General features: G+C 38.5%; 3 protein-coding genes across 3 annotated transcripts; 2 read left to right on the top strand and 1 right to left on the bottom strand.

Annotated features, from left to right (window-relative positions):
* The first annotated feature begins 131 nt into the window (after window positions 1–131).
* Window positions 132–5,135, top strand: ercc1 (excision repair cross-complementation group 1). The gene is made up of 9 exons (XM_034694257.1): window positions 132–324; window positions 564–953; window positions 1,230–1,333; window positions 1,574–1,673; window positions 3,874–3,950; window positions 4,236–4,335; window positions 4,453–4,524; window positions 4,670–4,738; window positions 4,976–5,135. The coding sequence occupies exons 1-9, from the start codon at window positions 265–267 to the stop codon at window positions 5,033–5,035; spliced, it is 1,032 nt and encodes a 343-aa protein (XP_034550148.1). The 5' UTR covers window positions 132–264; the 3' UTR covers window positions 5,036–5,135.
* Window positions 5,136–6,977: 1,842 nt separating this feature from the next.
* Window positions 6,978–9,238, top strand: prmt2 (protein arginine methyltransferase 2). The gene is given in 8 exon segments (XM_034694027.1): window positions 6,978–7,034; window positions 7,188–7,242; window positions 7,245–7,350; window positions 8,455–8,584; window positions 8,660–8,695; window positions 8,698–8,798; window positions 9,029–9,044; window positions 9,047–9,238. Coding segments are annotated over 8 exon segments (693 nt in total).
* Window positions 8,836–11,852, bottom strand: LOC117820819 (zinc finger protein 774). Its single transcript, XM_034694759.1, has 2 exons — window positions 11,708–11,852; window positions 8,836–11,431 (listed from the first exon to the last, which is right to left on the bottom strand). Exon 2 carries the CDS (start codon window positions 11,365–11,367, stop codon window positions 10,270–10,272), a length of 1,098 nt encoding a protein of 365 aa, XP_034550650.1. The 5' UTR covers window positions 11,368–11,431; window positions 11,708–11,852; the 3' UTR covers window positions 8,836–10,269.
* Between the last annotated feature and the right edge of the window lie 474 nt (window positions 11,853–12,326).

The following is a 12,326-nucleotide window of genomic DNA, read 5'->3' as shown; positions in this document are numbered from 1 at the left end:
GTGGAGACCTTATTTATACAGTCTATGGTGGAGACCTTATTATACAGTCTATGGTGGAGACCTTATTATACAGTCTATGGTGGAGACCTTATTATACAGTCTATGGTGGAGACCATAAACGAAGCTTTATTCTGAAGGACCGGGACCGGAAGTCTCCACGTTGTTGTTGTAGCTCCACCTGACAGTAGTTGTCCTGCTACCCTGCTAAAACCTCAACAGCCAGTGACATGTGTTTACTTTAACATTATTTAACATTTTACAGGTATGAAGAAGAGATTCAACATTAATTTAGACGACTCTGCTTTCACCAAAGAAAGAACACCGGTCAGTATTTTGCTTGAATCTACACTTCCTGTCTATAGCGGCTAAAAACAATAAGCTAGCTTTAAGTTTCCAGCATGCAACTACAATTTCAAGTTTAAATTGCATTATTATTTACCAACCTTGAGAGTTGGTAAGTAATAACAGTTGGGCTAGCTGGCCCAAAATTCAGTGCTTTGCATATTCGATCTCTTGTTTTTCGTCTCGCAGTCTAACATGCTTTCCATGTAATTGCATTTCAGCCAAAGCCTCAGTTTCAGTCATTCAAAGGAGGACAAATCGCCTCAACTTCAGCACAGCCTGCCCCTGAGCCTGGGAGCAAGCCCCTGTCATATGCAGACTACATCGTCCAGAGTAAAAGCAATGTTGCTGCTCATCCTCAGAGAGAGGGTCCCTCCAAATTGCGCAGGACTGAAATTGCTGATGTTGCTAAAGTGATGCCTAAAGAGTTTGATTCCGGAGGATGTGACACAGCTCAAGACTGCGGATCAGATGAGGCTAAGAAGAGCGAGGAGGCACAGGTGGCTGTTACTGACCAGAAGGAGGGAAACTGCCAAGGGTCAGATCCAACTCTCAGCCTAGGTCCAAAACCAGTGGGGTCTGGCAGCAGCATTATTGTCAGTTCTCGACAGGTATGCATCACTATTCTGAATTTGCTTTTGACATAGGCAACATCAGGCATGGATTTTGCACATGTCCTTTAATCCATACATATATGCTCTGCCCATTATTGAGCATATTCAGAGTCACATAAAAAGAGGTTAAATGGTTTGTGATTCTTTGCCCTTATAAATCATCAGGCTGTGAAGTTGTTAACTCATAAGCTCGGAAGGGTATCACTGTTTTTATGCCTGTCAGGTTGCTTGTTCGGTGTGAATTATATCTTAATCCTGTTTTTACCCTTTCAGAGGGGGAATCCAATTCTGAAGTTTTTAAGGAGTGTTCCTTGGGAGTTTGGAGATGTTGTGCCGGATTACGTTTTAGGCTTAACAACTTGTGCTCTTTTCCTCAGGTGGGTTTTGTGCTTCAAAGCTAGTGTGTGATCATGCATGCTAAATCAAGGGGAAGAAAATGTGTTTCTGCATTAGAGGAATGATACTTGCCTTTTTTTTGTAACAAAATGTGTTTACAAGCTGTACATTCTTTTTGATAAATTCTTTGTCTTTCATTACTTTTGATGTGCAAAACTAGTCATACTTCCTTTTTCATAGGATAATCTTTTTGTTCTCTTGTGCTCTCTGTTTGATTAAAGTCTGAGGTATCACAATCTCAATCCAAACTATATCCACGACCGTCTCAAACTGCTTGGACAGACTTTCACTCTTCGGGTTCTTTTGGTACAAGTTGATGTGGTAAGTTTTATTTATTTATTTATTTTTTATTAACAAAATCAATTTACAAAACATTGTGGCAAAGATCCTTCACAATCGCTTTTGTAATGAACAGGTGCAAATAGTGCATTTAAATGAATATCTCTTAAAAAAAAGTAACTCTAGAAACCATATAAAGTGCAGTCTGAAAATGACATACAATCATAAAACAGGAAAGAAGGGAGAAAAATGACAAAAAAAGCAAACTACACAATGTTAGGGCTTTCTTTGCAGATCATACTTGTTAATTAAGTTGAACAATTTCATAGCATGTGTGCTTTTCAGTATTTTAAGGGCTTTAGTGAAGGAGAGAAACTCATTGTAAAACATATAAAACCTAGGATTTACCTTAATATATTTGCATTTATGTATGTAAAATTTTGCAAGGATAAGGGTATTATTAATCAAAAAATCATACTCTTTGTTTTCTGAGTCAAATCCATAAATAATGTCCTTTTGTAGAAAGGGTTTAAGTAGAATATTGGAATTGAAAAAATAAATGATCTGTAGTTTCAATATCCTCACAAAATACTCACTTGTTTGTCTCAATACCAAATCATTTACATAAAAATTCACTTGAGGGATACACACCATTCAAAATTTTGAAGTGTATTTCTTTAGCCTTCGAAGAGATAGGGATTTTTAAATATTAGTTGATGTGGTAAGTAAACTTCCTGATGGATATTTCTTTCTTTGGCAATTCAAACTAAATTGTAATCTTAATTGGTTTAACCCACTGGGGTCCGTGTATCTTCTGTTCATTCTATTTCCAATTCTGAAATGCAAATCGGAAAACAAAAGAACAGGCATATTTCTTTTTTCAATATATGTTGCAGATTTTTAAACAAACAAACAAAAGCTGTTTTAAAATGAAAATCTAGCAATACAACTGGATTTTGTGTTGTTTTCCTATTATGGATTTTTATATTCCCTGATAAACACGAAGAATCCAATCTATGTTAATCCAAAATGCAAAAATGCAGGGATATCTGTATGATTACAAGATGAAGTTGAGTAAAGTTAGAAAGATATTCACAGATTCGACCTTCTCGGATCAATAACTTGCTAACGAAAGGTGGTAAAAACACAAAATATACCTCTTTCCATCAGTTTAAGACAGACAACGAGCTGCAACGTAATTTTCATCAATGTAGGCCATCTCTCACGTTGGGCAATGAATAACATTGGTCTCTATATGCTGCCGGTGGTGAGGCGAGTTGGCAGGGACCGCCTACAAAGTGCACTGCTGAAAAGATACGCTACCAAAAAAAAAAAATCAAATCAATGACATCGCTCCTAAACAGTGCAGTGTCCTGAAAATCATTGCAAACCTTAATCATGTCCTTCTGATTATACTACATCACTTGGTTTGAGAATATTTGTTTTGTCAGAATTTTGGGGAATTTTTATTGCAAATAATATTCAATAACTTCACTGTTATACAGTCACTGCAAACCTTAATCCAGCTTTGGAAACTCGTCTTTTTTCAGTTTTCTATGACGCTTTCTGAAAAACTAAAACCTGTTGGAAACATGCAGCACTTTTTCAGTGTCAAAATCTAATTAAAAATATATACTTGTGTTTAAATAGTTATTACGAATAAGGAATTACATTGACTTATTTGATAGAAACTCAGACGTAACATTAAACTTTTGCATATAAAAGAGTGTCTGAAAATACTCCATGCAAAAAGGGGGCTTTAAAGATGATTTTAAGTTCTACAATTTTGGCTGGCTCACTGTCTGAAACAGCGCTCAGATAGGTGATGCTGGTGTTAACAAGGATAAGATTGTTCAGCAGTGTAATATTTAACCAAATGAAACAGCCTATTCTAAGCACTTAGTCGTTAAGGGAGAGCTGTCATGTAAGCTATCCATGCAGAGCTTTTAATTTGTCAATCTTGCCTCAGTATAATTAGTTTCACTAGGGGTGGTGTAATTGAAGTCTGAAGTGTTCAGCTGGAGGCAGTCTTAGTACTGCATATTGGGAAATGTAAATGCCAGAATTGACAACTACTAGATACAATACTGGATGCTATTTTCCCTCCACAGTATCTGTAATATAAGGAGAGGGCCTCAGAAACAGGACATCTCTTTGTGAAACATATCTAAAGCTTGTGCTGACGTTATGAGGCTTTAAAGATGAATGTAGTTTTGCTCTCTGACATGACTTCTCTTCACAGAAAGATCCTCATCATGTATTGAAGGAACTGGCTCGCATATGCATCATGGCTGACTGCACTCTCATCTTGGCTTGGAGGTAAGACCATCACCAGGTTCCTAATAAAACTGACCAGTTTGTTACTATGAATACCTTAGGAACTATACAATGCTAACAGCCCTGGCATGGCGACATTTTAAGAGGACAGTTGACTTTTTGTTTTAAATACTTTTAGGCATCTTGTTTGAACAACTATAATGCATAAAAAGAGTAATTTTCTTCTTTGCGTTCATGTAGAAACATTGGACCATATAATTAATGGGCAAAATGTATTAACCAAACAAACAAAAACAAAAAAAATCATGTATTTTGTTCATTTGGCAGTCCAGAAGAGGCAGGGCGTTACCTTGAAACGTACAAGTCATATGAAAAGAAACCAGCAGACGTACTTAAGGAGCAAGTTGAAAAAAACTATCTGTCCAAGGTATGTGCATTCTTTTTTTTTAAGATTGTGAGGTCCATTGCAATATCTAAAATGATCATTATGCCATAATCGTATTTGGCAAAGATTACTCTGCTGACTGAAATGGTTTGTTTCAAGGTTACAGATTGCCTGACGACAGTGAAGTCTATAAACAAGACCGATGCAATTACCTTGCTGTCCACTTTCTCAGTGAGTAATACTTCAGAGAAGATTCTGCCTCAGATAGATACAACACTATTGTCTGAGTGAATGCATGATTTGATTTTTTTCATTTCATTCACTGATGTTCTGAGAGGGAATGATCTGAGATGATGAGTATCTTTTTTTCATACAGTCTGTAGAAGGAATCATCAGTGCCTCTAAAGAAGACCTGGTTCTCTGTCCAGGCCTTGGGCCACAAAAAGTGGGTTAAAATACAGTGCATGTACACCATGTGAATATACTGAATGGAAAGTTAGTGCTTCGTACTCACACAGGGTGTTGCAATGACTATAAATGAAAAAGCAGCATATTGATGTGTTGGGGTTGGACCTTGATCATGTAGCCTTTATGAAACGTGCAGCAGATCGAACACCATAAGAAGGAGTGATTATCTCTTCCTTTGGTCATTACTAACCATGATGACTTGTGTTTATTTCAGGCAAGACGACTCTATGACGTACTGCATAAGCCCTTCCTTAAGTCCAAGACAGACAGCTGAAACTTTCTACCAAGAATGAAGACATGAAGAGAATTCTACATGTTGAACAGCATTCAAACAAACTTCAGAAGACTGAATTAAATGGGAAACACGTTTTTTATTTACATGTTACAGCTCTTTGGACAAGATTCAGTTTAGGTAAACTCAAGAAAGAAAGACATGAACTCTTCAACTGTTGCTGCATGCTGATTATCTCATTGTAGATACAGTATATTGTGTAAAACTATTTTTTCTTGACTTTTTTTCATTGAAAATAAACATTTTTCATATTTATTAATGTATGATGCACATTATTATTTTATAACAGTTTACATGGAAACAAACATTTTGATTAGTGAATTAGTAAATGTTACAGAATGTAATCACTTATTTACTGAGTAATAACTCGTTTTGAATAAGAAGTAAAGTGCACTGAGGTTAAACAAATAGCAACGTACAAGTTGTGTGCTGTGTTGCCTTCAGGTGCTCCTCAGAAATCTCCGTTATTCAAACTCGAAAATCACAGTTTCTCTGTGGTGGCTTTCAGTACAGCTGGAAATCATGCTATAGAAACAGAGAGGGTACTTGGGAGCTAGAATTGACCATGGCTGTACAATAATAGAGATAGGAATGTTAGAAAAAAAAACGTAATAATTTGCACGACTCTGATTTCTTATTGACGCACCCTAAATAAATCTGAGGACATTTTCAGAATGACTTTAGTTCCATAACTGCTTCAGTTTTTTGAACCGCTTGCTTATCTTAAGAAACTCCAAAGTTGGGGTTTTAGGAACTTTAATCTTTAATCCATGATCGATTTATAACTTCGACATTTCCGACATTGCTTGAAGATACCATAGTATACTCCGGAGTCAAAACAGGAAGTGTTTGTAGTACCCTAGTCAAATGAAGTGATGATATTAGCACTCTTTTCAAATAAGTACACCTTTTTTTTTTTGCATTAATGAGTCGAGTATAAGCTGTTTGTCACCCACCATACAATGAAAGAAGAAGAGGAAGAATATTTGAGTCGTGATCAGCTTAAAGGGATTCTACAATGAAACAAACTACTTTCCCCGGAACTAAAAGGTTCCTGTGCCCCCATTGTTGTCTGCGTTTCAACCGTGAGCTGAAGTCCCGGGTAGATTGTGCAAATCAGGCCCAAGAACTCCCTCTGTGTTTCAACAGCTGTGTAAACTTCACAAACACCTTTACTTTCAACCGAAAGTCCCAGGACCTTTGAAAAGTACTACCCACCAAACAGGGGCTTTTCAGGGGGGGATTATCTACCCCTGAACTAAATTTAAACCCTGGTTCCTCTGGTCAAAACGCACGTAGTTCAGGGGTAAAGTCCCTAATTCCTGGGTGGAGTTCCTGCGGTCGAAAAACGCCTCTAGTTGGATTGCAGTTTTGATTGATCCACTTTTGGTTTAAAATCTTCAGTTGCATTAATATTTTTTTTTTCCTCATGAAGTGAAATGAATATGATTACATTTTAAAAATCATTAATGGTTTATTGTTTAGTAATTAACAAATGAGAACCAAAGAAAATTGATAAAAGCTATCTATTCATGCATGTAAAAATACATACACATGTTCACAAATGTTTTTTAGCATGTTTTATTATAAAATTGTAATTTTGTATTTCTGTGAAAGTATTGTCATGAAATATTAAGCATTATACTCCATCATCTTATGGATAACACCTTGTTAGGTCATCTTTAATGGTATTATAGAGTAACTCCCGAATATCTTGAAAATATGTATAACAAATATGAACCCAGAAATAATAGATACAGTTGAAATCTTTAATACAACATTTACACCACAACAATTTTTACTCTTTAGTTAACTGTATCAAACATTTGTGTACGTCTACTCCCACCTGCTGGAGAAAAAGTGCTGCTACATAATAAAAATAAAACCCTGTACAGGTATCTTTATATTGTTGCAGGTGTATGCTATGGAAGCAAGCTCCATGGCCGATTACACTAGACAGCTGGTGGAGCTACCTGAGCAGGTGAACGTCTTGGTGAAACTGCCTGCTGGTGATGGCAACTCTATCAAAAATGATAATAATGATATACATTTTTATGTGAAGAGTCTTACTTCTTCTTACTTTGAATTCTTTATCCCATCATACTTATATATTTCTCTCCTTTTCTTGGTATAGTTTGAGTTCATGGTTGAGTCAGTTCTGCTGGACAGAGATGGCTGGCTTAGGGAAGGCACTCACCTGCGGCCCTGACCCTTGTGCCGTGTCAGGCTCACAGCTACTATGAAGAGAAAATGGCCTTTTGGGAGCAGCCTTATAGCCTGGACTTCACTCCTCTTCAGTAAGGGTTGTTATCTAGCTTTCTATTCTCAGTTTTTCCATTTGTAATCTCACAACAAGCTGGATAGAAGATATGTGACGGTCAAAGTTGAAGCCACGGTATGATTATCACATTGATGAAACAACATTTTGAATTGAAGATCATTAAAATCAGCATGGGCCGTGTGTCACATTGACTGCAAGGAACAGATTCATACTCTGCACAAGTTTACTCCACTGTACCTTATTTAATTTCAAACACGTTTGTATGATCACTGATTAAAATGAATACAGTTGACTTTTAACACCATCTTCATTGCTATAAAAACACATACTCGTACTTCATTTTTGACTTGCATTACTATTCTGAACAAATGAGTATGTATTCAAAATACATCCAGTGTGTGACTGGTCCAACAAATTTGCCCCTGCAATGAATTTGGCCCCAAGAGGCATGAAAGGAAATAGCAGTAGTTGTACTTAATATATTTTTCTAGTACTTTCAGCTGCGTCTCAGTGTTGAAATTGAAAGTTGTATCCTGGTTTTAGGCCTTACCCTGGTTTATAATTTGGCATCTCCATGTAACCAGATGACAGGTTAGTCAGGTTAGTCAGGTTAGGTTTCTGTTTCCTGGATCTCACCAGTATAAACATCTTTGAGGATCTTTCTGTGATGTGTCATGATTAATATAACATGTTAGCCACTGCTTTCCTTTTTTGTCCATCCCCTCTACAAGAATATGGTGTTTGTACCTTAAAAACACAACTCCTATAAAACCTCAAACATGTTCTCAGTTGTTAAATTGTTGATGCATAAACATCATAACATTTGATTTTATAATACACATTTTCAAAGAGAGCAAAATATATGTTCTTTACATTTTGGTCAACATGTAAATCACTGAAATTATGAAGTGCAGAAAAGAGTCTTAAACAATTCTGATAACAAATGCATACCAAGAACAGGAATGTTGCAGAATTAAAAACACACTGTAGTCATGAGAAAGATCAAATCAATGATGAACTGTAAAGATGTCTGTAGTCATGTAGTCGAGATAGCAAGTCAGGTTAAATATCAGCCACAGTCTGATCTACTGTTTGTATTAGTATCATTTCATCTCTGCAGGACCTTGGCACAGCAAGAGTTTTTCACCAAGCCAAAGTTCAGCTACCTAATTGAGCCCACTGACTGCCTCTCTGCTCCCTGGGATGTCATTCTCCTAGATATGCACACTCTGCAAGTCAAAGACCTGGAGGTACTATGGGTGTGTGCATTCCTTTTAGAGAAATCACTCCATCCCACAAGGGTTGGGTTGTGTTTCATTTCTCAGGAAATAAAAGGTCAGTTTCAGTTCTGTGTGGAGAAGCCTGTTTTTTTTTCAATGGATTCATGGCCTGGTTCATGGCTCATTTTGAGAGCCTGGAGACAGGAGGGTCAACAGTGGAGCTAAACACAGGGCCTCATGCTGAGTAAAAAACTTCAAAGAAAACTACAAACACTCTGTAGTCATTTACAACATAAATTAAGGATAGTTTATTCACTGACAGAAGTGCTCCTTTGCTCTTTCAGCAATGTCACTTACCGTAAAACAACATTAAAATAATCAAAGCTTGATTCCATATACACAGAGCAAATGTCTTTTAGTGTCTGAAGAAGAAAACAATTGCAAACACGACAATATCTTCAAATTTCTCTTCAGGCCGACACACTGGAAGTAGACTCTCTCTTCATGCTTGACAAACAAGAAAGTGTGTATGAAGGGGACACCATCAGTGGAAGCATTGTCCTGCGCAGGAACCCTGTCTGGAGACGCCACATGACTGTTAGCCTGCACTGGAACATAAAAAGCAGCACAGAGGCAACAGAAAACTGCAAGGCAAACATCATTACTTTACATCAGGCTGTATAATTAGAGTGTTTCACAGACATAAGTTCCACTTTTTAATCATCTTTTACTCATTCTTGACTCTTGCAAGGGGACTCTATAACATATATCTGTCTCCCAAAGGGTGACTTGATGTTTCCGTCCTTACAGTTCTTTAGTTGTTGTTATTTTTTTCTGACCATATGTTGGGACTAAGACTTTCCCCATGTGGAGATGACAGCTTCTGCAATGGACATCCAGAGTGACGCATTTCCTGCGGGGGGGTCTGGGTTAGTGAGGTATCAGCTGTGATCTACTGCTGACCTGGAATAAAGCGTAGCTGTCATGTAAGTGTGAATGTGACAGTCAAACGGAAGGACAGCAGGACATATTGACCTCTAGAGTTAAGCCTCATAACTACAGGCCCAGGTGATTAGCACACCATGAACCAGGTTACAAGAAGAAGAAGTTGCATGCTAACAATGATTCATGGGACATTATTGTAACCTTGACAGAAATGCCAACTGAGCCAGCAGTCAAGAGAAAGCATGACTTGATATTTGCAGACTGATTATAACAGATGTCTCAAAGTGCAACATAATATATATCCTCCGCACTGTGTCATTGTTAATTTTCACTCTTTGCATATTGTTTTACAATAAGCAATTCATTTCCACAGTACTTTGTAAAAGTGCTATACATTGTATGGAGTCAACATAACTATTAATTAGAATGGTTTGGGATTATTTGACTTAATATTTCAACCAACAATTTACATTAGAGAGACTTAACCCTGTTAATTGGAATTAAATAAATTAAATATACATTAAAATGCAAAATTGTACTGCTCTTATTAAAGATAAATAACATTTATAATAAAACTTAGAGAAGTAGAGAATTATGAATCATTCAACTATAAATGAGCTGTTTGTCCCTTTCTCCCATCATTTGTAAACATGTGACACATTTTACTATGGAACCATTCTTAAAAAGACATTAAACATGACACAGCATAACTCTCCCACAGTTGTTATTGTTGGTAAACTTATTTCTCAGTGAAGGGCCAGTCCTTTTGCTCATGGCTCTGTTTTAATCTTTGCTTTTGTTCTGGAGCGAGTGTTGACCTCTGAGGACAGAGGCTGAGTGGGTAAGGACTCCGGAGAAGGAGGCCTAGAGAGCGGGACAAACAGGGGAGGTTTCACTACTTTGTCTTTAACCTCTTTGTTTTTGTCCCTTTTCTGCCTTAAGTGTTTATCACAGTGGTTCACAAACGTATCCAGCTTGACAAAGGTTTTGTTGCACACTTTGCAATGATAAGGCCTCTGTCCTTTGTTGAGGCGAATGTGCAGCCTTATGTATGATGAGCGTACAAAGGTGCGGCAACAGACGCCACACTTCAGATCCACTAAACTACTACTTGGCGGCTTCTGAGGCTGGCTGAGCACTGGCGCTGATGCTGTTGCTGGTGTTGGTGTTGGTGCTGATACTGATGCTGATGCCGATGCTGGTTTGGCCTGCCCGGACGCCTCTTGGGCCTTGTGAGAGATCAGGGCTGACAAAGAACGAAAACCCTCCCCACACTGCTCACACTTGAATGGACGTTCTCCTGTGTGCAGACGCACATGTGCAAGTAGCCCGGCCTTCTGTGTGAAAGACTTTTCACAGTAGGTGCATTTGAAGGGTTTCTCGCCTGTGTGGAGCCGACGGTGTGTCTTCAGATGTGAGGCACGACCGAAGGTTTTCCCACATTCTGGGCATTTAAATGGCCTGTCCCCGCTGTGGATTAACTTATGTGCCATCAGATGGGATGACTGATGGAAGTACTTGCCACAGGTGCTACATCTAAACTTCCTCTCTTTATTGTGAGTGGTGAGGTGAAGAGTCAGGTGAGCAGAGGAGATGAAGGTTTTGGAGCAGAGGCTGCAGGTGTGAGGGTCCAGCCGGATGCGCCGGTGTGGGCGTCGACCATTGGGGACACTGCTGCTGCTGCTGCTGCTGCCTGCCTGGCAGGATGGACACTTTGAAGAATTGTCTGCTGTGTGCGCATGCTGTTCAGGAGAGCCTGCAGCGTCGGTTGAATCGGGGTCAGAGACAGGGTGTGGCAGGTTGAAACTACTCCCACAGTCTGAGCACTGTGCAGTCTGCTGTCCATTATCACTGTTTTTATCCAACATGGTGTTTTCTGCTACCAGAGGGTGGGGGGTGGGGTTTTCATCCCAGGACACGTCACGGGGTATGCTGAAAGACATAAACAGTTTAATATAGCTAAGAAGATGCCCAATTATTCACGAGCGTTATCGGTATTGGACATTGCTCGCGATCATCCATTATGATGACTCGTTACTGACGTCGTGCTGCAACATGAAAGCGCGGGCATGATAAACTGACACATTATAACTGATAATACATTCAGTAAAATCAGAAATCTTTAGCTTATTGAGCAACCAAACTGTATTAGGCCTCGGTTCGTCCGCACAAGAAGCAGCTTGTTTCGATCATAAAGGTTTTACATACCGTAATCATCATTACGCATAAAGAAATGTGCATCATCTTAAGTCTTGAAGCGCTGTTAAACATGTTAACACAGACAGATATCAACGGGATGGCTGTCTGTAGATCGCTTTCATCTGTCTGCTTTTCCTGGATGCAACTGTCAGATTTTGTGCCTCTGAAAGGCTGCAGCAGCATCTAGAGGGTGGCGGAGTAAATGTTTTATTTTATATGAAATAATGTTTTATTATCAATACATCCATAACCGATGAGGAAATATAACGATCAAGCTTAACATGAATCATCACTGAACATGGGATGACATATTCAGTTATATTATATCTTCTGTCTGGAGATCATTTTAACGATCGACAGCTAAAAGACCCAGCTCTTTAGGAAACACTATGCACTTAGCTAGACTGTTCTCCACTGTTGTCCCCAGTGGCAGATCATGCCTTCCATCTGCAGTTGACTTACACTGTCCTGCTCTACTTTGGGAATCTGTGTTCAGCTCTGAAGTGACCCAGCACTTGGTACTTTGGTCATTATTGTGGTGATGACAAGTTAATTGTTGATGATGATAATGGAAGGTCTTAAATGGTTTGGTTGCTTCATTGTAGATGTTCCTTATTTTGTTATTTAA

Source organism: Notolabrus celidotus, chromosome 10 (genome assembly GCF_009762535.1).
Source record: "Notolabrus celidotus isolate fNotCel1 chromosome 10, fNotCel1.pri, whole genome shotgun sequence".
Classification (NCBI taxonomy): Eukaryota; Metazoa; Chordata; class Actinopteri; order Labriformes; family Labridae; genus Notolabrus; species Notolabrus celidotus.
This window is presented reverse-complemented; position numbering and strand designations above follow the sequence as displayed.

Coding starts and splice junctions, on each gene's coding strand:
- ercc1 (XM_034694257.1), top strand. CDS start 265: ATGAAGAAGAGATTCAACATTAATTTAGACGACTCTGCTTTCACCAAA. Junction 954..1,229: donor TTATTGTCAGTTCTCGACAG/GTATGCATCACT, acceptor TTACCCTTTCAG/AGGGGGAATCCAATTCTGAA. Junction 1,674..3,873: donor TTTTGGTACAAGTTGATGTG/GTAAGTTTTATT, acceptor TTCTCTTCACAG/AAAGATCCTCATCATGTATT.
- LOC117820819 (XM_034694759.1), bottom strand. CDS start 11,367: ATGTTGGATAAAAACAGTGATAATGGACAGCAGACTGCACAGTGCTCA.